Source organism: Falco cherrug, chromosome 2, assembly GCF_023634085.1.
Source record: "Falco cherrug isolate bFalChe1 chromosome 2, bFalChe1.pri, whole genome shotgun sequence".
Classification (NCBI taxonomy): domain Eukaryota; kingdom Metazoa; phylum Chordata; class Aves; order Falconiformes; family Falconidae; genus Falco; species Falco cherrug.
In genome coordinates this window covers 27,311,013-27,336,783 of record NC_073698.1, presented here as the reverse complement: position 1 = coordinate 27,336,783, position 25,771 = coordinate 27,311,013, and the positions used below count along the sequence as shown (strand labels likewise).

Genomic DNA, 25,771 nt, shown 5'->3' with positions numbered 1-25,771 from the left:
AGGCATATATACTGTCTTTGTTTAAATCATGGGAGTGTTTTAACATAAAACATTATTAAGGAGATGTTTGCCATCAACATTAATTGTGAACATCTTTTCATGTTTTCATCTGGAGAAGGAAGGCTGAGGACACGATTTAGTGAAGAGAGTTTCAAAAAACATGCCAAGATGGGCTTTCTTGGAGACATTTGTTAATGACCTTGTAAGTCCATGAAAAATAAAAAGCGGGGGGGGGGGGGGGGGGGGCGGGGGGCAGGGGTGCAGGGCAGGGAGTTACTGGCCTGTTGTGACCATTAATTTCCCTTTCTACAGCAATTATATGAAGAAACCACTTAGTACATGAGGATACAAATAACCATGCCATCTAAATAAAAACAACATACAAGGGCTTTTTAGGGATTACTGCTGCACTGTGGCTGGTTTATGAAGATAAAACATGGTAAGAACAATTAAGCTGTTCACAGGTGACTAACTTAACACTTCCATATGCCCATCCCTTAACATTATAAAGACAAAAGTATTTTGTTTCTATTTTGTCCCAAACTTCTGTGGGTGGAACTGTTTAGGATCACTTTCAAATGGAAGAAGTCCCACAAGAACTGAAATTAGCATGTTAAGATGACTACACTCTTAATATTTCAAAAACATGCTGATCTTCCTCATACATATATATATATATAATGGCCAAGCGAAAAAAATCTCTCTACAGACCCACTTTTAAAGGTACTTTCAGAAAAGGAGGAAAGGTATCCTGTCAGGTCAATAATTTCTTGTGAAAAGTTCTGCTCACAAAGGATGGGTTCCCTAAATACTTTATTCAGAAAAATTTCAGCATCTAACATGAAAGTAATATGTGTCAGTCTCAGTTTCGACTGGTAAAGAAACCTGTCAGTAAATTAAAGAGATTGCTTCAGTGCAAGGTATCATGACTTGATCGCATTTGTGTGTGACCAGGAGATAGTTCAGACAGATAGACATGTTCTTGGTCATTTAAAAAAAACCCCAAACAATCTGGTCTCACAAAGCTCTCTAATAGCTTTTAGTTAAAAGCTTAATCAGCTGAAAAGCAAGAAAAAGCAAAAAAAAAAAAATAGAAAAGGCAATAATAATCAGGAACTGCTTAAAACATTCTAGGAGATGCTTTGGAAACCACACCTAACTGAGAACGGGGGCTATTCTGGTTAACAGAGAACAGACAGACTCAGAAGGGATCTGAATGCAAATACAGTCTATAAAACACAGGGGGGGGGAAAAGAAATAGTCATTTTAGAAAAAAAGTAATAATGGAAACAAAAGGAGCAGAAATCCATGGCTAGCAGAATTAACAGTAACAACGGAGTTAAGCATCCCAGGAATTAAAGTAATTCAAACAATTATTTGTATCAGTACCAGGTGAAAATGATAGAACTGTGAATAATAAAGACTTCAAAAAGTATCTGGAATAACAAGTTAATTTATACACTACTTGTACGGCAAGGTAATAACATATTTTCTATTTTAACGATAACTGAAGATGATGTTAAAAAGCAAATCCTAACTTTTTTGTTAAAAACTGATTTTGAAATCATCAGGTCCTGACACTTTGCTCTCAAGAACTGTAAATATGAGCACTGAGGAGCTCTCTGACTGATGCACACTGCTTCAACAGATTCTGGAAGGCTAGGAACATTAAGGTGGAAGACAGCTAATATTACGCCAGCATTTTTAGACATATATGGAACAGGTGGAGTAATTAGAGGTCTTTCAGAGCTCTAAACAAATTGCAGGTAAAACAGTGGAACAGTTTACACAGGTCATAGTTGCTAAAGAATTAAAGGAGGACAATGTAAGTATCACCAGTGAACAAAAGTATCTGGTGAAATTAAAATCGAATTAAAAGTTTAGCTGGTAAAGGAAATGGGTTTGATATTACAGACTTTTCAGAGGTATTCAGCTTCACGCTACCTGACATTTTAATTAGGAAATTAATGTAAGCTGTATTGAATTTGTATTATTCTAAATTGATTAAAAACTAACTAGATCCTAGGTCTGAAAATGTCACCACAAATGGGGAAAATTTTATCAACTTGATGGGCTTTTAATGAGGGCTCAAAGAGATCATGTCTTGACCGTACAATATTTAACTATGATTTTACAATGACACAGAACAAACGATGGAGGTGTTACTGAGAACTTTGCCAATCTCACAAATTATGGCATTGTTGAAAAGAGGAGAAAAAATCAAGGAAATTATGTAGTTAGATTGTCAACAGGACAGGTGAGGACCTCAATGTCACTCCATTTCCCCCTATTTGCAAGAACAAAGCTGTTCTGACATATTTTTGCCTAATCTGCTCTTCAGGGGGAGTTCCCCCCACACCCATAAGGAAGCTATTGCAGTACTTGCTTGTAAGCCTGATGCGAAAAACTCGCATGTTCCTGCACGCTCACAGTAAGGTGACATGCAGGAGTGAAGAACGTTTTCAGTCCAAAGTATGAGATGGGAAGTCTAACCTGGAATCTAAAGAGATCTTGGGCATCATCTCAGCAAGAGCCAAAATTTTATTAAAATGCTACTGTGATCTTTATAGTTGAACTTAAGTCATAATAAACAAGGCTAACAAAGTTGGCTGAGCTCTGTGTATGTCCCCTGATGTCTGGTCGAGCTGGAGAACCTTGGGCTCTTGATGTCCACAATTCAAAAAGGCATTGAGAATTTAGAAAGTGCTCAAAGGAGACCCCAGTGACTCTTAAGATGATTTAATCACCTGATACTTAAGGGCCATTCTCAAGTGTATGAAGGAAGAGGTAGCATAAGTACAGACTGTGAGCTTTTAGCCTTGTGTATAAAGATACAAGATCAAATTGCTAGAAAAATTCAGAGCGGACAAAGCCATTTTTCTTACAGCAAGGATAAGCCTGAACATGGAACAACTTAGCAAGGCTTGTAATGGATTTTCCATCACTAAAGATTTCAAAATCTATTTTTCCAGAAGATTTGCTCTAGCTCAACCATAGCTGTTGGCTTTGATGCCAAAGTTCAGGGAAATCCTGAGACCTGTGGGTATGTGTGAAGTCAGAGGACAGTGGTTCATTCTTACTGTTTATGAATCTTTTCATACTGTTTCTCTTCATCCAAGCAAATCCCCAACAACAAGAAAACTTTTCAGGTTGGTAAAATAAAGAGTGGGGTTGTATACAATGGCTGACAGTTCATCTGATTCTTCCCAACATTAGGTGTGAAGTTCAGAAGGTGAAGTGAAGGCAGGGGATTACAGCGGTTCTTGAACTAATGCCAGCTGAGACTGAGGCACATAAATATTTCAGCCAGGGCAAGCAAAGAGCAGGCAAGTGATTTATTACACATTTCAGCCAGTGCTGCCTAAAAAGAATGGAAACAGAATCCTTCTAGACTTTACCTTTGAAGGTTTACTAAGTCATCAACATTGTTACACAAAAGGAACAAGAAATGCAAAAGTAGGTTGTCTCTGTCCTTCTTCCTCCAACCAAAAGTAGGTTGTCCTTCTGCTTCCACAGTTTTGAGGAGGAAGCAATAGACTGTCAGCTGGAAGATCTTGTACTTCAAACTAATCTCAGCTAGTCTTGGATCAATCCACATCTCTTGAAATAAAAAGACATCCCAACAGCCATATTGTTCTGAGCATCTGTAGCAGAGAGCAAACTCAGAGCAAACAATGAGACAGGTAGCTGGATCTCAGTGCATTAAAAACTTCAGTGGATTAAAGGCAAGTCTTTGTATGTGGATCAAAGAAAAGGGAAAAACCAAGGGAGTTTGAGTATAATAAGATGATGACAAATTTCACTGGAATTACTGAAAATTTATGTTCTTGTAGCTCAGAGCAGAATTTGCATGCAAAATCTTTAATCACAAATAATATGACTTCATTCTTGTGCAGCTGCTTCAGCAGGTACTTACATACACACAATAACAAAAATCTTTAGCTCAATTACAGTGACGAGTAGAAAATCATAATTTCCAATTCTAAAACCTGTAGTAACCTGGCCAGTTCAAATGTTTTCCTAAGTCCTTTTAGGTTGGTAATTGAAAGTTACCAAGAATGTTTTAAGTTCATTTGTCCATATCACAGTGTGCTCATTCACTTCTTAACACCTCTTTCAACTCTGGATGAAAAGTGCCATGAAGCTAAATGATAAATTTTAGCTCTTACTCATTGTCTGACTGAAAAGGGATTGAATCCACATTCAGGTGGCAGTACACGAAGCTACTCATCCTGTTCACCTCTGTGTCTCCTATAATTTCTGAACTATTGCTTTACGGTCTTCTCAGGTGCTCCTTGTTAACATGTCCATGCTACTGCTGATTCCCTGTTTTCCTTCTCTCCTTTTAGGCATGCATCTCCAAACCTGCCTGCCTACCTCCTTCTTCTGCCTTTCTGAATTTATAGCTTCACTTTTAGAGTCTGAAGCGAAGAGTAGTGAGATGAGCAATTCTAATGCCTTTGCTGTGACAGAACAGAGAGCCCAGCTGCCCAGCACAGCCTCTGCAATGCTGCGTTTACCAGCATACTGCACAAGATTGCAGCTGCTTTTTCCACCTGTTTTTCTTCTGACAATTAGCATCTTAAGTCACAAACACGCAGGAAATTGATGTGAGTAGCATGAAACATGTTTGTATGGAGCAAATGTTTTATCCTGCTTGTGCTGGAAAAGATGTGTGACAGAAGGCTCCCTGATGGTTCAAGTGTTTATTGTTAAATCTGAGACAGATGTGTCCAAACTGTTCTGACCTTAGTTAGGAGATACCCAGACCACCTGTGAATAAGCAGCAGGGTAAACTGAGCAAGCTCCAAGCTTCTAGGCAGCACAAGCAATGTCAGGTGTAGCCACACCCAAGGGTGAGGGGTTGGGACTGGCCCGGTCCTACACCCAGTCCTACCCTGAGAAGGGGAGCAAAAGGCATGGAACTAGGCATCCCGGTAGGGTTTGGACTCCTTGTTCATGCACCCACTGAGAGAGTGAGATGGTGTGGTGGTGTGCTTCCTGCTCCCTACCCCCCAAACTTTTGTTTCCGTGACAATGCTCAAGTGATAACCACCTGTGGTGGTCGTGATGGGTGTATCTGGGTCGTGATGGCCGTATCTGACTCAAGGTGGATTCAGGGGAGACAGATAAAGACACAACAGCCAGGGACTGCTGTGAACAATGTGCCCACTTAAAGGTGCTGGTCAAGGTCCCACTCAAGCCAAGCGTGGAAGAACCTAACTTCTGTAGTCGATACTCCCATATGACCGAGTCGATTATCTTACTCCATAAATAGTGGACAGCCCAGAGCCAGTCGAGTGCTCCTGCACGGCAGCGGGCTGCGCTCCAGGATCTCCCCTTGAGTAGGGATGCCTCTCAAGGATACACCTTGAGGCTGAGAGATTCCTTGCTGCAACAGATTCTTGGTAAGTGATTAATAGCATGCTAAACTGAAATCTTAGCTAACTGGTATAAAGTATTGATTGTGCACATATAATCCTTTAGAAATAAACCATTGACCAAGTCCAAGACTAAGTCTGGATCTAGCCACGCCTAAACTCCCCTCTGAGAAGGAGTTTAGAGCACAAGGGGGTCCTTTCTGAACCTCAATGACTCAATGGGAGGGTCTCCCTGACAGTTTTGTCTGACCCTGTCCTTGGTGCAATAAAGAATTAAGTGTACCTTGCCATCGAATCTTGTTACACCACTGTTGCATTTGCTATCAAACTTTGTTAAAGCTCTGTTATATACCAATAAACATCTTGCTACTTCTCTGAGTGAAGTGTGTCACTCCATCTGCGACAGATGGTGATTGCTGCTGCTTCAACAGTCAGCTTCTCCTTCTCCACAATGCTGCCCTGCACATCTGACTCCACCCTGCCACACAGGAACAGCCCTTGCTTTCCAGGGCTCTGGCACAGGCAAAGCGGGCAGCAGAACCACAGCTGTGTTGCTGTTCCCAAGAATCTGCTGCCAGAGGCGAGTGCCTGCTGCGTCTTTGCCTAGAGAAAGCCCATGAGGAAAATGTAACTCACACAGCAAATCCATGATACTGTGGCTAGAAGTCTTCCAGTGCCAGTGCCAGCACACTTGGAGCCGTTCGAGGTATCTCCATCACGCAGCATACGACCCTGCTCTTGTAACAGCTATTTCTTGTTCAGTGGTGGACAGTGCCAGTATTTCACTGGAGCCCTGGAGCGGTACATACAGTCGATATATTTACAGCTCTTAGGAACTTGCAGTTCCCTCCAAGTGGAAAATTCATGTTATTCTATGTGTTTCACACAGTTTCAGCGCTAAAAGAAATTAGAACCCTTCCTTCCCTTTTACAGCTACGTCCAGTCTTTACTATTTTCTACATATCCTTTTACTGATGATTTTCTTTACAGAGCTATCCAGCATAAAAAGACAAAATACAGGCCAAAAAAAAGGAATACTCTCAGATCAGGGTTTGGTTTCTAAGTACAGAAGGTTGGTTGGTGTTTTACAGGATGGGATTTGAGCAGGAAAGTTACACCATGTGCAGGCTAAGGGAGGGTGTCTGCACTTATAAGGGGGAGGATGGGAAATGAGGCACTCGAGTGGGATAACGGCAAATGAGAAATGGAATCAGCAGAGCCCAGGCGGTGCAGAGGAGTGACAGGTGATGAGTCACTCCAGCAGGAGGAGGGGGCAGTGGAGCCTTTCAAGGAGGACACAGGCTTTGGAAGCCACTCGGACAAGGATTTGGACTCAGGGGTGGGTCTGAAAGCGTGTCTAGTGAGAGGGGAAAGGAGAGCCCTACTCCTGAGAAGATACATAGTTCAATAGGTTTAGCAGGTCACAGGTAACATCAGCAGATAGTCAACCATTGTAATAAAACAGCTACACGCATGTGCCTCATGATCTGAAATACAACTGTATGCAAAAAAACTCTTCCCAGCTGTACAGTCTGCAGTATAACAAACTCTAGTAATATATAGAGCCATGTGATCTCTTTTAGCTAGGCTTTTTTCAAAACGGTGCAGTTAAAATTGGCACCACACAAATATGAATGCAATTCAGTCACGTCACAAAGAGTCTATGCCTATTTAACTTGCAGCTACTATCAAAGTAAAGATTTGGGAACTGCCTATTAAATCTATGCAGTGGCTCTGTTGCTATCCCCCACTAGCTAGGGTATCTCCAGTAGCAGAACTGACATTTTAATTCACCCTGCTAACGAAGATGGGCTGGAGATAGCACATGTGCACCGAAAAAGTGAGACTATACACCCACCTTGTCCTGCCACGTCTTTGTTGGCTGCAGCAACTGTGAGCAGAGGCACGAGAAAATGGAGGTTTCAACACCTGAAAGAGTTGCAGTGGGACACAGCAGAACGTGGTATAAGATCCCTCAAATTCATAATCAAGAGCCATGCTTCGGTAAGTTACACACCATGCCACAGCCTAGCCACGCTAACTATCCACATGTATAGCATTTGGAGTGAAAATCCTAAGTGCGTAAGTTAAAACTAAACAGCATTATGAATATAAAATCTCAAGTCATGCTGAGTTAGAATGTATGATTAGCATTTTATTAGTGTTTACAGTGATTTATAAATAACAGCATGTCTTCTGCCACTTGTCTGTTGAGAAGTTTCCTATATGGTAAGGGACACAGTAAAGTGGGGAAGCCGCTGATATTTTTAAGACATTTTGGGCCAAAGTGAGGAACAGAGGTACCTGAGGCATTACATTGTATATCCCTATTCCACCACAACCCTGGCACACGCATATGCCCCGATACATTTGCGCCATGTAGCTATAATTCCATTGTGGCTTTTTGATGTATACTCAAACAATGTTAGCTTTTCTGTCATGTTTTACAATGTAAAAAATTTTGGTGAAAATGTCAGCAGGATGGTATCTTTAATCATATTTATTGATTGACCTCAAAAGGCTCAGTGGGATTTAACTGGAGCCCCTCAATGCAACCAGGGTCAAGTTCAGCCAGAACCTATTCCTAGCGCTGTCTAGAGCCCCAGTTTCACCCAACCTTTTATTTCTTGTGCCCTTGAAGCCACTTGACTTCCCTGATATTTCTCTTTCAGCCCCTCCTTATTACAGCTAATGCAATATGCTCCGTAGCTAGAAATAGTTACTCATAGGTAATATGAGGGTTTAATAGGTAATACCTAGAGCCGTAAATGCATCTGCTCACCGGTTACAGCTGCAGTTTGCTGTTCTCTGACCAGTCCCATGAACTGAGGGGACCATTCAAAAACCCTGTGCAAGTATTGCTAATCCTGTTTACAAATGATTTGTTTTGGTTTGTTTTTTGGTTTTGCATTGCAGTTAAAAGCTAAGTGGAGGTCCTACGAGCCCAGCTCATGAAATTGCCAGGAAGATCTTAAGGACAGCAAATTCAAGATGCGGACTCTGCAGCCAGTGGGAGCCCAGCTGGCTGCCATGGCCCAAATACCAGACGAAGGGGGTTTCTGTCAGACACCCCAGGCAGGTGACAGCTCTGGTGTGGGGTCCAGGCAGAGAAGCCGAGCGTAACGCCCGGGGAGAGCAGGTGGCCGCAGCACAGCGCGGTGTAGGAAGGCGCAGCCGTACCCCACATCTCTCTGCCGTTGTCCAGCCGCCCCAGAGAGATATCTTCCCAGCCTCTGCCCATAGCCGGAGTTTGTCCCCTGTGCCCAAAAGCCTGGTCAGCATCGCCCCGGGTGGTGCAGGACGGAGGTGAAGTGGCCCCACACCCCGCTTGGCCACTGTGGCCATCACTTGTGTGAGGGGCCACAGGCGAAGGGCGGGCTGCGGTGGCACCGGGCAGAGCCTCTGCCCCGGGGCGGCCCCGGCGGCCACATACAAAAGCCTCGACGACCCCCCGCAGCCCCAGGCCCGGCTTCTCCCTCCAGCCTCTCCTCGGGCCCTGGGCCGCGCCGGGCAGGGCAGGGCGCGATCGAGGCGCCCCCTCTACCGGGAGCCGCGGGGCGGGGAAATGGCGGCGCCCGAGGCGGCGGCCCTCCCGCGGGGCGCCGGGCGGGGGGCGAGCGGGGCGGGGGGCGAGGTGGCTGTGAGGCGGCGGGGTGCGCGGGTGGGTTCTGTGTGTGGGTGCGTGTCCGTGCCGCGGGGTGCCCGCTGCGGAGGGGGTGCCCGCTGCGGAGGGGTGCCCGCTGCGGAGGGGTGCCCGCTGCGGAGGGGTGCCCGCTGCGGAGGGGGTGCCGCGCCCCCGCGCTGGCGGGGCTGCAGGGCGGGGGGCGCCGGAGGTGAGCGCCCTGCCCGCCTGCGTGTGTGCGTGTGTGCGAGCGCGGGGCGGGCGGGGGGGCAGGGGCGGGCCAGCGGCGGCGGCGCTGCTGGCCGCGGTCCAGCCCGGCGCACTAATACAGCCTGGCGGCTCCCGCCTGACTGACGCCGGCCGGGGCTGCTGCTGCCGCTGCCGCTGCGCCCTGGCCCCGCCGCCGCCGCGCAGCTGCAGCCCCGCTCCCGCCCGCGGCGCGCCGAGACCCCAGCCCGCGCCCGGTGGCAGGTAAGAGCCGGGGCTCCCGGCCGCGTCCCGGGAAGGGCGAGGCGGGGGGGTACGGGATACGACGGCGGCGGGGACCGTGGGGACGGGGACAGTCCCGTCGCCCCAAACTTCCCGCCGGCGCTGCTCCGCATCCTTCGCCGTGCCGTGCCGTGCCGTGCCGTGTCCCGGGGCAGCGGCGGGCCGCAGCATCCCCCCGTGCGCCCGGCGGGGCAGCCGCGGCGGCGCCCTGGGCCGGTGTCCCCGCGGCCGGCGGCCCCGCTGCGCCGGGGCGGTGTGCGGGGGGGCTGGGGCTGGGGCAGCAGCGAGATGAGACAAGCCGACGCCAGGACTGCAAGCGAAAGGAGGAGCGGGGGGGGAAAAAACAATTTTATGGATGGCGAAACGCTGACAAGTCTTCCCGCTGTTAGGATTTCTTTCCTCGTTCGAGTAGGAGAGAAAAAAAAAAAAAAGAAAACACCGCAAAAAAATACAAAAACAAACCCAAACCCCCACATGACACGTTTGGAAATGCTTTTCCTTTCAGAGGTTATTTTCTGTTCAAGAAATCCCGCTCCTGGACACGCTCCCAAGCCAAACGGAGCAGAATTGCTGGGATTTAGGTTTGTATTCCAGCTACAAACGGGGGCTCTCCTTTTTTTGGCTCCGAAGTTAAAACATTACATGTTAGCAAGCAGCCAACATTTCCAAAACCAATAGCCCTCGATATGGCAAATTATGAATTATTGTAATTTTATCTCCACGCCTGGGCAGCTCTAAGTGGAGGGAATTCAAAGTTCGGCTCATTTGTAACAATTTGGATATTGTGCTGTAACTTTGTGTTTTCCCGCTTTGATTTTACGGGTAAATTTATTTGATTTATTTCATTCAAAGGCAGGTTTGCTTTAAAAGAGGCATTGGTGGGAGTAAAAATAAATGACACATGCATGTGGACGCACGCGCGTGCTGTTAATTACTTGCGTTTTATAAATTGGTTGAAAAAATTTTTGAGCCCAGAATGGTCAACTTTTAAGTGAGTGAGCTCTCCCTTGGCTGAAGTGGGAAATGATGTGCACGGCTCGGGAACGTATTGAAGTTTGCCGTGGTTTGGGAAGGACACTGCAGATGTCACAAGTTTCAGGACTTGTATCTCCCGTGTGTGGAAATGTACATCTTTATACCCGCATGTATTTGTGCGGTGGGAGTAACCTTCTCGTCTTCAGGAGTATAAGCTGAAGAAAGCACTGCAAAATTCTTCCCCTCAGCAATGGTAGGACAAATGTCATCACTCAAACAAACCTCATCTGTTTTAATCCAGCCAGACAACTCCCTTCTTTCAGATTTGATAAGTACCAGTGTCTGGCTGGTTCATGTTTGCTTCCTGTTAGATTTTAAAGCAGAGGCTGGGGATGTTTGTGGTTGGATTGTTTTTTCTTTTGGTTTTTTTTCTTTTTTTTTTTATTTTAATATGGAGTTAATTTGACATAGTAGCTAAAATAAACATGCCCAAAAATACATTTGAAGTGAGTTGTATCAAGAAGGATATCTTGTGTTGTATTTACTGAGTTTGGCATTACTTCCCATTCTTGTCTGTCCTTTGTGATGGTATTAAAAACATTTTCTTCTTCACTTCGTTAACTCGCACGTAAGCTGATAAACAGTAATTCTGCAAAAATGACTGGAATAATGGTCAAGTGTATTTAATCATGAATCCTTATGATAATCAGGATTTGTAAATAGATACGAGTTGGACATAGAAGCTTTTATTTACGCACAGCAACTGAAACGAATGCACGCAGAGCTGTCAACCGCACAACTTTGTGAAGAAGTTGAGTATTAATATTTTATTAACACACTTGCCTGAGGCTGAGGCATGCACACACGTGCCAAATATCTGCAGAAGGTGGGGACCTGTGTAGAGGAACTCAGTAGCACCTCAGGTTTGGAAGCTGCTTTCACAGAAAATGGTAGCAGTGCCCCATATTGTCTCCGGTGGGTACAAGACGAGGCCTAACTCACTAAAACAGGAGTGTGGAAGTGTTGGTATAATGTATCATATAACATCTGGACAGTTAATCCTCCTTTCTCTCCTTTTATTCTTTTACAGACTTTCTGCATTTCGCATTTGAATCCTTAGCTATCTGCTGTTATCAACGCGGGAGATAGTGTGTCATGTAATCCTCTTCCCTGAATGCTAAAGTGCTGTAATTTTGATGGCCAGGCTAATCTGTCTCTATAAAGTTTTATTTTTCCATTGTTAAATTCGAAGGACAATGACTGCTAATTACAAGTGACCTCTAACCAAAACACTAGCTAGAGTTTATCACCAGTGCTGATACTGGCTAACAGTAATTCCAGCATCAGCAGTACTAGCACCCCATTTCAAAGAAATTTAACAGAATAAGGGGAGCCAGAAGGGAAAAAATACTTACGCTCTGGGTAATTTGTCTGCTCCAAAAATATAGGGAAAGTGTACGGAGGTTCCATTTGCTGTGCAATATACCCCTTACAAATACAAATTACAGGGATGGGGGAAGAAAGAAAAAAAAAATCATAAATTTTTGAACTGAACAGCACAGCAAAAACATACATAGGAAAGGTTGTTCTGGTAGATCTCCTGGTTTCCTGCTGCAGGCAGGTATAAAGAATCATTAGTGCTATTGTACGTCAACAACAAAAAGGGTTATAACAATGACAATTTGAGAGAATCATTGCTGTCCTATTCCTATCTTAGAGAATATTTGTTGTAAGGAAGCATTAGACTCTGAATACAGTATAATAAAATTAATTTTTAAAAATATCCCAAATTATTTCCCATCTTATACTTTGTCTGTAATGTTTGAATGGTTAATACTGTGGGAATTTTACAGATGAAGAGGTGAATTAAAAGAGTCTAGGGCCCTGTGTTTTTATTATAGCAACTGAAAACCTCGCTGTGCTTTTGCAGATGAGTGTATCTAATAGACTGCGGGATCAGAGCCCAGGCTGAGATCCTGACTAATACATGTATGCATGTATTAAATCGAAGCAGGTGAAACATTATCTGCTCAAGTTTTGCACAGATACCTGTGATTTTTAGACAGATTGGTCTTCAGGACCACTTGCTGGTTTCTGCAAGAGCTGTTGCAACATCTTAGATGTAAGGTTGAGCAGTTTGCTTTGAGCTTCAGCCCCTCTGGACAAGGGCACAGCAAGGACACGATGGAGGTGGACGTGGAGTGGAGTCGATTTCCCGGTTTATGCTGTCACCCCTACATAAAAACACAGAGCAGAAGACAAAAATCTGGTAATTGATCTCTGTTTTTCTGAGACAGCATTAAGATCAACGTGGATTTCTGACTGGGAGGAGAAATGCCTTATCTTTCCCACATCCTTCTCTCTAGAACTTGTTTCCTTCCTACTCTTTTTCTTTGTCAGTAGCATCACCATCCTCCCCTCTGCCAGACTTAGCATCATCTTTGCCTCTTCTGTTTCCTCACAGGTCTTGGTACTCCAAGATATCTCCTGACACTTTTTCTTCATGTTACTTCTTACATTCCTCCTTCCTTTTTGTTTGCAGCTGCCAAAGCATTAGTCCACATTGTGGCAACCTTCCAGCTTGATACTGCAACCTTCCGTTTCCCAACAAGCTCTTTTCTCCCACCTACGTTCTGTTCCCAGTCAGCATGACCCCTGCCAAAATCCTGCGTCTTTTGCTTTTCTTTCTGAAACGTCTCCATGCAGACTCCAGTTCTGGAGTCTCTCTATACACCTGGTCTTTGTTTAGGCTTTGAAAACATTCCCCACTTCCAGAGTTCCCCAGAACTATTGGCCTCAGACTCGCCATCCACTGAAAGAGAGAAATGAGGAGGAAAGAAAATTAACAGACCCTTGGGTCATTACAGTTTGTTCTGCTTCAGGCTTTCTTTTACCCTCATTACCTGGCTACAATAGGAGCCAGATTGGCCATTTCTTGATAACAGTTATTTTGTGTTTGTTCGGTCTGGTGGTGTACTCGGTCGTGCAGCCATGCTGTGAAGAGCAGCAGGCAGGGAGCTGGCGGTGATGGTACCCTTTCCAGAAAGTGGTGTCTGCTAATAGCAAAGCTCTGGTAATGAAAAATCCTTTATAGCACAAATAACCCTGCTGCTGAGGTCAATACATTTCAACAATACTTATTCTTTTTTGGGGTGTGCTTTCTTGCCATGCCCTTCCTTAACAAAAAGTCCTTTTATTTTATTTTTTTTTTTTTGTCTTTTAAACATTCCTGTGCAGTGTTCCTTATCAGGAGAGATCACAGTGATTAATAAAGCTGTCCTTGTCTGGGTACCTGTATGACAGATGCAGAAATCAAGGCACCTGAGGGAAAACCATTTACCCAGAGACCTGTGGCAGGGTGCAATCCCACATGTTCCCCAACAGGCACGGAACTGACCGGAGGCACAAACAGTTCATGTGGCTTTTCAAGATTCCCTTATGGTTGCTTGCTGGCCTGGCCTATTCAAACCTACTTGTCTCTGTCAAATTACACCGGCCCGGCTGCCAACGTGCAGTTTCTTACCCTGCAGCACATATGAGGTAGCTAATTTATCTCTCATCAACAGATCTTGAATTACTTCACGCAGGGCATGAGGCCTCCAGAGGGACATCTGGAGTAGAGAAAAAACTGACATTCATTCCTGTGCAAGGCAGCAGCCCACGGCTCCCACCTGCCCTGCCACATGCCCTGCAGGACTGGTGCTGGGACTGAGGCTTCTTGGTGGTGACCTGCTTGGGACTCTTGGGCTGGAGGGGCTGCGTGGGGCAGAGCTGAATGCTAGGAGGAGAGAGGAAAGGGAGAAACAGCCCTGGAGACATGGGGCATTCTCAGAGTCCTGGGGTGGGATTGCAGGAGAGGGAGATGTTTCTTTTAAAGTCTCAGGACCCTATTTCTGCCTTTTGCTCAGTGTTTTCTGAAGCTAGTTGTTAGCATGGCATGTCATCTTACATGCTAAAGGGAATCCAGCCCTCTTTTTATACTCACAGGCTCAAATGTAGGCATATGAAGCCTGTTTAATTTCATAAGTAAGTGATTTGGTTTATAGAGAAGCCAAGCACCCACGTCTTCAGCTGAAGTCACTGGGGATGGCCAGATGTCTCCTCCTTTCCCCCCACAGGAGGGAACTAGATACACAAGTTCTTGCTCCTTTTGTTCTTAGTCCTGTTGTTGTGAAATAACTTTTAATGAGAGTCCAAGCATATCCAGATATTTTTCATGGAAAATGCCTCAGTGCTATTGCTTGGAAGCATTGGCCTCTTGTCCAAGGCAATCCCTGCCACTGAATCAGATCTTTACATGGATAAAACACACTTAATAATAGTGCTTACCTGTCCTCCAGTCTGATTTTTTGCAGTTCTCTGAGATGTAGACCCTGTGGATGCTCCACCCATCCTCCCCCCTTCAGGGTTTCACAAGCCACTGAGGGCTCAATTAGCACAGATTACTGCGGATGTTCATGCAGGAGAACCTATATGTCAATCTTATTGCATTAGCAATTTCCCACAGTGATGCACAATGAAAGCCTTTTAGGAAAAACAGATTTGAATGTGATATGGTTTGAACACAATGAAATGCTAATGTGATTCCATGGAAAGCTGCTAACATGATGTATATGGAAAGCCTTTTGTGTGTGAAATGTATCCCCCCTGTATGCGCTTGGCCAGACGTTCTCACCTGGGAGGAAGAAGAGGTGGCCAGCAGTACTGCTGCTCCCTCTCCAGGCCTGCTGTCAGTCAGAGAGGAAGCACTTACAGAATTTCTTCCTTTTGAGTATTTCATTGATGATCTATACGATCCGTATTTCACTTGCTGAACTGGGTGATGCTACATCTTCTGCAAAAGGTGTCTGTAACTGCAACCAAGTGAATAACCCCTTCAGGCAGAGCTCCCAGATGTCTCACGCTCTCTCTGTCAGGGACCTTGGGTGTCAGGCAGGGAGCCTCTGTGCCAGGCTACCGCTAGCGGCATGGCTGGGGATGCCCTGGCAACATGGGATGTTTAGAGGCAACAAATTCCCCAGATAACTCCTGGTGTCACAGGTTATCTCTGACCTTGTGGCATCAGATACCCAGCACAACTAGGCAGCAGATCTCAAAGGTGTGAGATGTAGTCCTTGCAGGGGGAGAACCAGGCACCTGTTTCTGTTGTGAGGATCAGACCTGGCAGAACTGCTAGTGGGAGCCAGCCTCCCTGTCAGTTCTGTGTATTCCCCCAGGGAATGAAGGTATTCTGCACTGTGCTGAACCTCACCCAGCTGGTCCTCAGGTCTCCTCTTGGGTAGATGGGATGCACTACTGCACAACACAAGAAGAACATTTGCTTTATCCTTTTCCCCCTGTGTGCACTGGCAATGTGCAACCAGAGCTCCAGAAGTGCATTCCTTTCCTACAACTTAAAACGCTAAACTTTCAGGATAGGTTCCCATCAGACTTGAGCACCACATCCTTGGTGAAGTAACTGTTCTTTAGTTGTATCCTTATTCACAACATTCTTAATGTCTACCTCTAAGCAAATCCTGTTCCTAAGATGGGTATTTGGGAACGGCTCCAAGAATGCCAGTGAATGATAAATGAGGATTACAGGATCTGATTAGTGTAGATACAAACTTTGGGTCAGCAACGAAGCTGAAATTCTTTTCTAGTCCCCTTCTTCCTTTGTGAAGTGTTTGTTCTGGAGGCACTTGGCTGCATGCTTTGTATTAGAGACGAGTCAGCGTTTATTTTAAAAGCAGGAATTCTATTTTTTGCGTATTTCCAACCATTCCATTTTTAGAAACACCGATGGCTTTGCTACAGTTTCTCTGGGAATGGTGGGTATGTGAGGAATGCAGGACTGACTGTCTATAAAATGGGGATAACCAGAGCCATGAGAAGACATTTTGGCTCCCCAGGGCAGGTTGATGCACCTCCCCATCATGTCCCACTGCCTCCTGCTATCTCCCACAAATATTTCCTCAGAGCTCCCCCATAGCATGTGTGCTCCTTAGCCTCTGGCTCTGCGGGAGGAAGGCAGCAGAGAGAGGGGGTTTTCCTCAAAGCTCCCAGTCTGAGCCTGAGAGAGGCAGCCACAGGAAGGGATACGGCAGGGACTGGGTCTTCCTTCTGCCCACGGGGAGCAGGGCGTGGGGCAGAGAAGAGGATGTGTCCCTGTGGGACTGCATCTCGAAACTTCGGTGTGGCCCAGCTGGGGAACGCAGTGCGGTCCACTCTGTGTAAACATCACAGTCACTGGTTTCCTTTAAAAATTAATATGGAGGAAGGAAGTGCAGTCAAAGAGAGATCATGGTGATAAATTGGTCTGGTTTCATATTTTTGCACAGACTTTGGTCATGGTAATTTTGTGGGGTGCCTTCAAATATTGTGAGAGATTTTCAAAGGTAAAAATCGACGAGTGTCCAGCCTTCTGGTCTGGATTTACCCTGAGCAGCAGGATGCAGGTAGCCCAGAGGCCAAAGCCAGTGCAGCCATGTTAGCCTGGTGGCACACCTGAAGAGAGGGGCTCTTTTGCTTGGTCACAGTAGGGGACGTAGGGTCAGAAGGGCTCATCACAAAGGGTTTTCCTGTCCTTTCTTCCTCCGTAAGGCCAGCACAGTTCTTCCTGAAGCAAGAAAGCTGTGTAATCTGAACTCACAGACCTCCAGCAGCAGTAACTATCTCAACATGTGGCTGTGCAATCCATACATTCTCCCTTTTTCTTCAAGTGGATGTGAAGGACAGATTGCCCCTATCCTGCTTGCAACAGCCTTTTGCACATTGCCGTACTGTTACCACCTCCATGCCCTTCTATTCTCCCCACCTTAAGTCACACTAACGAAGCTTTGTTGAAGCATCTGTGGATGTGCTCACCCAGAGCTGTCCCACCACAGCAATTGGTACATCCCTTCCCAGTCAAGCATCGTGGGCATACCAAAAGCAAGCTGGGTACTTAATTTATTTTTGTGATGGAATTTACACTTCTTAAACACATCTGCAAGTGTTTGGCCTATGGAAATTTATGTGGCTGTGTTAAGGTGTGCAACTTATATATTTGAATCTTCTTTGTTTCTTCTTTATATCAAATGAGAATGTGTTATTCCTGTCAAGAGAAGCTGAACAATGGTGAGTAGATGAGGTAGTATTTGAATGATTCCACAAGCTCAGAGAAATTATTTGGATGTCATAGATTTTTAGCCACTGGCATCACATTTTATCCTTATTTTATCCAGGATGCAGCGAGTTCAGTTCACAGTGTGGATGTGTGGCTAGAGAGGCATGAAGTGCTGTGAGATTTCATCTTTGATATTGATGGCTTCACATAAAGTTCAATGTAGAAGGGCTTTCAGAACAAACTTGAAAAGAAAAACCCAAGAAAATGAGTGTCAGAAGTTTGCATTATTCATTTAAGCTTATAGGAATAAACAATGAGATGTTGCCAGGGCTGTGTGAAACATGGATAAATTTGAGTCTCAAGCCCTTTACCTCCTATCATTGCAGCAGTTTTCAACTGGAGCAGTCCGGGGTCAAACCAGGAAGAAATTTAGTTTCTTAATTAAAAAAAAAAACAACACAACACCAACCTTCTTTACATTGCATTTAATTAAAACCCTGGGTGTCAGGTTCTGTGGTTGTGGAAGAACTCGGTAACATTGTAATGAATAATTCATTCACTGTATTTTGCTGGGTTCGAAAGACAGTGGTTTCAGATAGGTTTGTAACAGCACCCTTGTCTGGCAGGTCCCAAGCACAACAAGGAGCCCCAGGGGATCCCAGATGATGTCATGGGTGCCACAAGTGGAACATGAGTCTTTTCAGGTGGTTTACATGCATCAGGAGTAACATATGGCCACCGTTGCCCAGCCGTGAGCTGGTTACTGGAGCGGCAGCAGTGATAGCTGTGCAGCTGAGGTGTGCATGCACTTCTAGGCTGCTCTTCCACAGTGAGCATGTGTGAAACGTCTCCTGCCCACCTCTGATCTGCTGTGCCTGCAAAACCTTGGTGCCTTGCTCCTTTGATGCCCGTGTATTTGTAAACACACTTTTGTTTGTTTATTTTAAAACCCTTTTTCCTGCTAAAGGTGTAGAAGATCCCCATAGCAAGTGGCAGTGATGATGGGACCTGGGAGGTTCTTTGCCAGCCCTGGGTGCACGCTGGCTGCTGCCAGCTGGGCATGTTTGAAACCAAATCAACATGCCAGCTGGGCATGTTTGAAACCAAATCAAGACTTGATTACACTGAGAAAATTTACATTCTTCTCTCTTTCACAGTAGGCAGAAGTAACCACATCAGTCTAGGTAAAAATAACTAACCAAGTGCATGCTCATAGCATTCCTCTTTACGTTGTTTGACCAAAATAATTTTCTTCCTTCCAATCCTGTTGTGATTTAGTCACCAAGCGACAGACTTCCAGCTATAATTGTTTCACTACTCCATTTTCCAGCCGCGTGCATCTCCAAGAACTGCACAGCTTATGTCTAGACGACCCTCTGAGAAGCCTCCCTCTGTGGCTCTGCTTGGCTGTGGCAGTGGCACCGGGGATGTTGGTATCGGTCCTTTTGGAGGCTGGTGGCCACACCTGAGGCAGGTGCTCCGAGTGGAGGCAGCATCTTGGAGCTTTATTCTGAGACCAGATGCATATGTACATCGCTGCACGCCTGTGCTTACCCACATGTGCACAGATACACTTTTGAGGGAGGCTGGACACTGTGCTTTTACACGGTTGTGTTTTAATCTGTTTTCATGAGCATCCATGCAGTTTTCCTTTTTGACTTCTGCTTAAAGCTTAGAGTGAAATGTAGCAAGGGCTGGTACAACCAGAGGTGCCTAGCACTGTTCCTGGCCTTGAGGCCAACTGGGATGGAGAGGCTTACTTCCATGCAATGGCAGTCTCACCCTCCAAAACAGGGTGGCTGTATGCAGACTTCTCATTAGGAGTGACCCTGGGTCCCTGCTAACTCTTGAACTACGCTCAGGAGTTTTTTGGGAGAGTGCTACTGGCACAAACCAAAGCCATTCCAGATACTGTGGTAATAATTTATGCTATAGATGATCAAGTTCCCATGCCCAGAAATGTTCCCCAGCACTAGCGTAGCCAAGCTAAGGTAGGCACCCTTTGTTTAAGAGCATGTGGCTAGTGAACTGGGCTGAAGCATTTCCAGTCCCATCTTCTCCTGCAGACCACAGGAATGAAAGGGTGGTTCCATGCTCACGTGCCATATGTCTTCTGCATCTTCCCTACAGCAGGCTTCAGACCTTAGGCTAAATTGGGCGATGGAATAAAGATTCAGAGCATGGAAGATTGACCGTGTTTGATGTTGACCAGTCACTTACCTGACAGATAGCCAAAGTCTTCCTTGTCGTCCCAGAGGAGGGAATGGTATTAGGGATGTACCCCGAATGATGCCTGACTCATACTCATGACAGCACATCACACTGTCACTGAGGAAGACAGAGGTGACCAGACCAGAACTTCCATCATGGTACAGCCCAGGGCTTGATACGTGTGGTGGGAATATGGATCAAAACTGTAACACTTTCCTCCCCACCCTGCCACTCTAAAGTGATGAGCATCGAGAAAGATGATGGATCATCAGCACAGAAAATACATCAAACATCGTTTTGAAACGTTTCAATGTTGGAAGTTTCCAGTTGGGTAGGCAAGTTGCATGTTACAAAAGGCATACAGCTTAAGCAACTGCTGTCCTCAAAGACTGTTAAAATTAAATAGTGAATTGTCATCTCTGTCATTACAGCCCTGGAGCAGAGGGCTGCCTAGGTATTTCATAATGGAGTATCTAAGCCTAGCAACACAAGGCTTGGTCTGCTGAATAGTATGCAGTATTGTGTAATTTAATAACATTAAACTAGGATGTTCTGATAATAATACTATTTGAAAACTGTTTAGTTTATTTAATGCCATTTATATTTGGTATGTCAGTTGAATTTGGGGAAAAAAAGATTGTAGAAGAAACTGGGGGGAGCGTGGTAGGAAGTTGTGCAATGTACTTATCTGAGACTACATCACATGGTCTGCAAAGCACTGCTCTTGCTTTTATACACATAGTCTTGGCGACTCTCCCACTAGCAACAATAGTGCTCAGACTCATACTGATGTCACTGTTGAGTTATTTAATTTGACTGAACGAGATTAATGTGTTTATTTAAAACCTTGGTCAAAATGGAAAAGAAAATCTTGGGACAATACTTTTACGTGAACATGTATGTTTTCATATCTGATGATTGTAAAGTTGCATTAACTTATCAGGAGCAGTTGTTTACACACGCTAATGCCCAGGAGACCCCCTCAGATAAGAAGCGTGAGCCATTTTCCCTCTCAGCCTGGAGCAGAGACTTTTACACCACTACTGGTCCTGTAAGCTTTCATCCCAGGCTCTCCTTGCTTCCTCTTGCTGCTTTCAGGGCTGATCCACAGAGATGCTGGCATTGTTTCATTTTCTCGTGTGAGGATGGGTTTTGGTGCTCCAATCCATGACAGCGGTGCCGTGGTGGATCCTCCACAGGTTCTCACCAGAGCAGCGAGGGACAGACACCTCTACTGCACGGGATTCCTAGATGGGGCTGGCGCTGGGCTCTGTAGGCTGAGCCTGCTCCCACAAAGGTTGAAGACTGCCTGTCTAAATTTTATCCCCATTATGTTTTACAAGCAGCTCGAGGGTTTTTTCCTGTGATAAATCCTTCTGAACTTATGTCATTCTCACATGTACCCTCTAAGCATTTGGAATAGACTGCAGTTTTGACTAAGAGGCATTAGTAATTATCCAGTTAAATGCCCCAGGTTATTGGATTTTTAATAATACAGAGTGGGGTAAAAAAAATGGAATCTGAAGTTTCTTTTTGTGTGGTGGGACAAGTTTGGGTGGTTCTGTGGAATCGATCATTGATTGCTGAAAATGTCACGAGTGAGGGAATTTCTGCCTGTTCTGTCAAGAGCCTCCCTCGACAGCTGAGGACAACTGGACATGCACATAGATTGATAATGTAGAAATTGCATAAGCCAGAGTTCGATGCTGTGTTGGGTGCCTGAAGCAAGGTATGCCTGCTCTTCCTTCCGAGTTTTGTAGTCCCTCTGCTCATATTTTCTTGCCCCTGTTCACTGGTGCTTGGAATATGAATCTCTTGGGGGAATAGCAGATGCTGCTGGGGCTTGTGACATGCCAAAGAGTTGCTTTTGGGCTGTGGGGCCAAGTGCTTCCATCTCCCTAGCTCTGTGGAAGGCTTTCGGGAATTTGAGCCCCTGCCCTCATCATTGTTGCTCTCATGGAGGAAGAGAAAAAGCTCCTTACGTTTACATGTATCTGCATTTCTCAGGGTGCTGGGCATCTTAAAGGGTAACACAGTGGTGCAGCAGAATGGGCAAGAGAACAAAACAGAAGGGCTAGGAGGAAAACAGCTCTAGGCATTAATTGATCCTCAGCAAACACTGCGTGTTGTCTAAGGGACTCTGATACCCTGGGCCACGTGTGTTTACCCTGCAGCATGCTCCAGAGGTGTGTGGTGCTGAGGGTATCAGACTATGCCAAGGAACAAGTCTTTGGGATTGGCATCCTGTCTCAGTATGTTGGACCTGTGCCTGCACTCAGTGTCCCCAGGTGCCCTTTGAACTCTTACAAAAGCTGTGTCTTTTAGCAAACTGCAGAATAGTATGGTTTGTAAGCTCTGCTGCTCCCAACAACAGGCAGCATCTCTCTGTCTCCTCAGTGGCTGCATATGAGCAGTGCTGACAGCTATGCCCAGGCCTTTACTGGTGGGGTCAAGAAGGACCCAAGTCCTCCCTCAAGGGTGGAGTAGGGCAGTCATGGGGCTGCTTCTCTGGAGGCATCCATTTGGAAGCTGCCCTTGCCTCCTGCTTTAAGTGCCCTCTGTGTAGTTCAGACCTTAGGACTTGGTATGCACAGGGGGGGGTCCATGAAGTATATTTAAAGCAGTAAATAGCTTGACATACAAGGATTTTTTTTTCAGAGTTCCAGTCAGTGGAAGTATGTCATTTTCAGCTAAAATTAGACTGGCTCCAGCTGCATGAAAAAAAATAAAAATAAATAAAATAAAGAAAAAATAAAGAAAAACCCTCAAGAACTAAGCTCTTTCTGTTGCACTTTGTCAGATGTAGCAACTCCTAGCAGAATTAACTCAGGATCCATCCAGCACAAACCGTGTCCAAAAGTCTGTGGTTTTCATCCAAAAAACTGTGAATTGTCGGAGAGAGCAAAACAGACTGGCTAGGCAAACAAGGTTTTTCTCTTGCATGTGAGAAAATGTAAATAAGCTTAGAGAAGAGTGATAGATCTTTCAAAGGCACTAAATGAAATCTGGGAGTAGCTGAATTTTAAATAAATTTTGCAGTTAATATTGTACAACTCTTGACAGTAGAATGGGATTGGAAGGGCAAAGAGAGTTGAAATCAGAAAAAAATATTCTGCTCATTACTTCCATAAAATTTGATATTGCAGATATAATTTTTTAGAAGATGCTTGAGCTGTACCAACAGCTACCAGCATAAAAAAAAAAAAAAAGGTACATTTTCTTATGTAGTAAATATAACCCCAACCCTGCAACAATTTGCCTAGTGCATTAAACTCAAAACACAAATTGAAGTGTCTGGACACTTAATGCTTTCCGAGTAAAATGAGTGTGGAGGGTAGTGGAGAGGAGAGGCTGGAACCCAAAATAAACAGCAAAAAACAAACAGAAAACCATTGAAAATTAAATACACATTTTGAATAATTTCTCTTTCAAAAGATTTTATTGAGGGAACAATGAAAGTAGTGTGTGAAGCCTAACTATGTATTGTGTTGTTATTCCAGGCTTCATCAACAGTTTCTTGATGTTTGGAAAGTTCTGAGACCCACCCACCCTGCTGGCCTACTTGTAACCAGTGCCTAAGACTACAAGAGCGTATGTGTGGAAGAACCTATCCTTGAAGGAAGCATCCATCTCAATATTGTGGCAACTCGGTGCAAGCCTTGCAAGGCAGGAGAGCAATTCGTGCTTCCGTTGACACTTGTGTGTAATCTCTGCTTCTTATGCACTCCAGCACCCCTATCAGTTCCTTGTTCTCCTTCACCAGCCCTGCAGTGAAAAGGCTGCTGGGCTGGAAACAAGGAGATGAAGAGGAAAAGTGGGCAGAAAAAGCTGTTGATTCCTTGGTGAAGAAGTTAAAGAAGAAAAAAGGTGCCATGGAAGAACTGGAAAGGGCTCTGAGCTGCCCAGGTCAGCCGAGTAAATGTGTCACGATCCCACGCTCCTTGGATGGGCGATTGCAGGTGTCGCACCGCAAGGGGCTTCCCCACGTCATATACTGCAGAGTGTGGCGCTGGCCTGATTTACAGTCTCACCATGAGTTGAAACCACTGGAATGTTGTGAGTTCCCATTTGGTTCAAAACAGAAAGAAGTATGCATTAACCCCTACCATTACCGGCGGGTGGAAACCCCAGGTAATTATATAATCTACAATTGATTCGCATCTCTCTGTTATTAGCTCTCGCACTGTCAGGTCTAGTCTTGGTGAATCCTACCAAGTTGTGCTCTGAAATGTTGAAAAGACAGGCTGCATTTGACGGAAGGACTCCGGGGTCTTTCCCTGCCCAGTGGCATCACAGCTCCAGCAGCAAGAAGTGAGAAAGGGAGTGAGGAGCACTTCACCCCATGGGGTCTGCGCAGGGTCTGGGTCCCATCGGACCCCCGAGGGTGCCCGGATCCTGTCCAGGGTGCTGAAAGCGACCTTCCCTTCCGGGGACCTGGGTGCTGGCTGCCCTCCGAACCTCCCCTCCCCACGCCCCACAAAGTGCTGCACATTTGCTTGAAGACTAGGCACCATCCTTGACTTACCACCCTGGCTAGATTTATGTCTCATTGTCTGAAAACCAGCAATTGACTCGTTAATCCACAGGGAAAAAAGCTCTCTTTTCAAAGATTAGAGTTGCAGCAAGATGGCTTATTTTGCTGTGGATATGAAACCAGGTCAGTTGATTCTTTCTAAAATGCCTGGTGGCCTGCCTTCAGTGGGATTTACTTACCTAAATAGATAGGTTATGTGATATAAAACCCCCAAGTTCCCATAAAACTTTGATTTTTCCCACTGATGATCCTCTTTAGGCTGGACCTCGTCAGCACTGAAAACTTACGACCTCATTGAAGGGTCATTTAATTGGGCTTCGTGTCAATGAAACAGCTGTTAAAAAAATTATAGTGTTCAGTATTGACTTCTATAGAGATCTTAGAAAGCAGGGCTGGCAGAAATCTTGAACAGTCATCCTGTTCTCCTCTGCCCCTACTCCCAAATCAAAACAAATTGCCAGGTACACTCCTGACAGATCTTTTTCTAATGAGCTCTAAAAATCCCATGTGATAGAGGCTCCACAACCTCCCCAGGCAAGTGAATCTATTGCTTTGCTATCCTTACAGTTCAAAATGATTTCTAATGTCTAACCTAGCTCTCCCTTGCTGCCAAAAATCACAGTAATTTAATTTACTAATGGATATGGTTGGTAAGTGTATACTTATTATTCTGTGATTACTCTTTGTCTGGCATGAACTTTACTCTGAGGTGACATTAGGATCAGATAAGTGAACTGTGGGATGTTTCTTTTCACACAGATGAAATAAGGGAAAGACGTTTGTTAACATTTGTTAAACAACAGGGGCTGCTTTCCTGATAGTCCTTCCACTGCAGTGAAGCGGTCATTTTGAAGTTGTATTTGAACTGCTGTAAACATTGTCACAACTAAAATTTTACAGCTGCGGTGAGTGGTGTTTGTTGTCAGCAGTTTTCAGTGGAAAGAGCTGATCTCCTGCCTTGCTAAAATAAACTCTTCAAGAAACCAAGAAAAGATGCTCATAAAATATCCCATTTTGTGTATCTTTCTCTTTGAAGGCTGCAGTCTTTAGTGTCTTCTCGTTTCTTCTCATGTAACTCCAGTGTATTTAATGGAGTCTCCTCCGCGCTGTCGCTGACAGCACTGCGCAGTGCTGTTTTCAGCCCCAGTCCTCTGATCTGTTCAGTGCCAGCTGACAAATGCTAGCACTGGGATAATCCAGCAGCTGCTAAACGGCTGCCAAAGCCTGTCGTTCTGACCCTGAAACTCAGAAGGTTTCAGCTGTGAACATGCCTCTGTCGCTTGTCTGTACAGCAGAGCGGCTGCGTCTCCACTGGTCAGTGAGGCAGGGCCAGGGTGCAGGTCTGAGTACGGTGGAATTGGCAGCGTGCTGCCAGGCACAGCTGTGACCCGTGCAGGCTGACATGGGCTAGCAGTCCTCAGGGTGCAGGGGTTAGCCTCCAGGAGGGACTTTTGGGCACTTTGGATGTGACC

General features: G+C 45.3%; 2 protein-coding genes across 3 annotated transcripts in view; one reads left to right on the top strand and one right to left on the bottom strand.

The window, feature by feature from the left end:
* RFXAP (regulatory factor X associated protein) overlaps nucleotides 1-25,771 on the bottom strand; it is a 249,236-nt gene that overhangs the window by 184,598 nt on the left and 38,867 nt on the right. The gene's annotated exons all lie outside the window — the stretch shown is intronic.
* SMAD9 (SMAD family member 9) overlaps nucleotides 9,257-25,771 on the top strand; it is a 43,337-nt gene continuing 26,822 nt past the window's right edge. Inside the window, exons 1-2 of one of the 2 annotated variants that reach the window (XM_055701936.1) lie at nucleotides 9,257-9,474; nucleotides 23,266-23,896. In XM_055701936.1, coding sequence (XP_055557911.1) covers nucleotides 23,485-23,896 — 412 coding nt within the window. In that variant the 5' untranslated portion in view covers nucleotides 9,257-9,474; nucleotides 23,266-23,484. The remainder of the gene's footprint in view (nucleotides 9,475-23,265; nucleotides 23,897-25,771) is intronic. The other variant, XM_055701935.1, reaches the window with a different exon arrangement.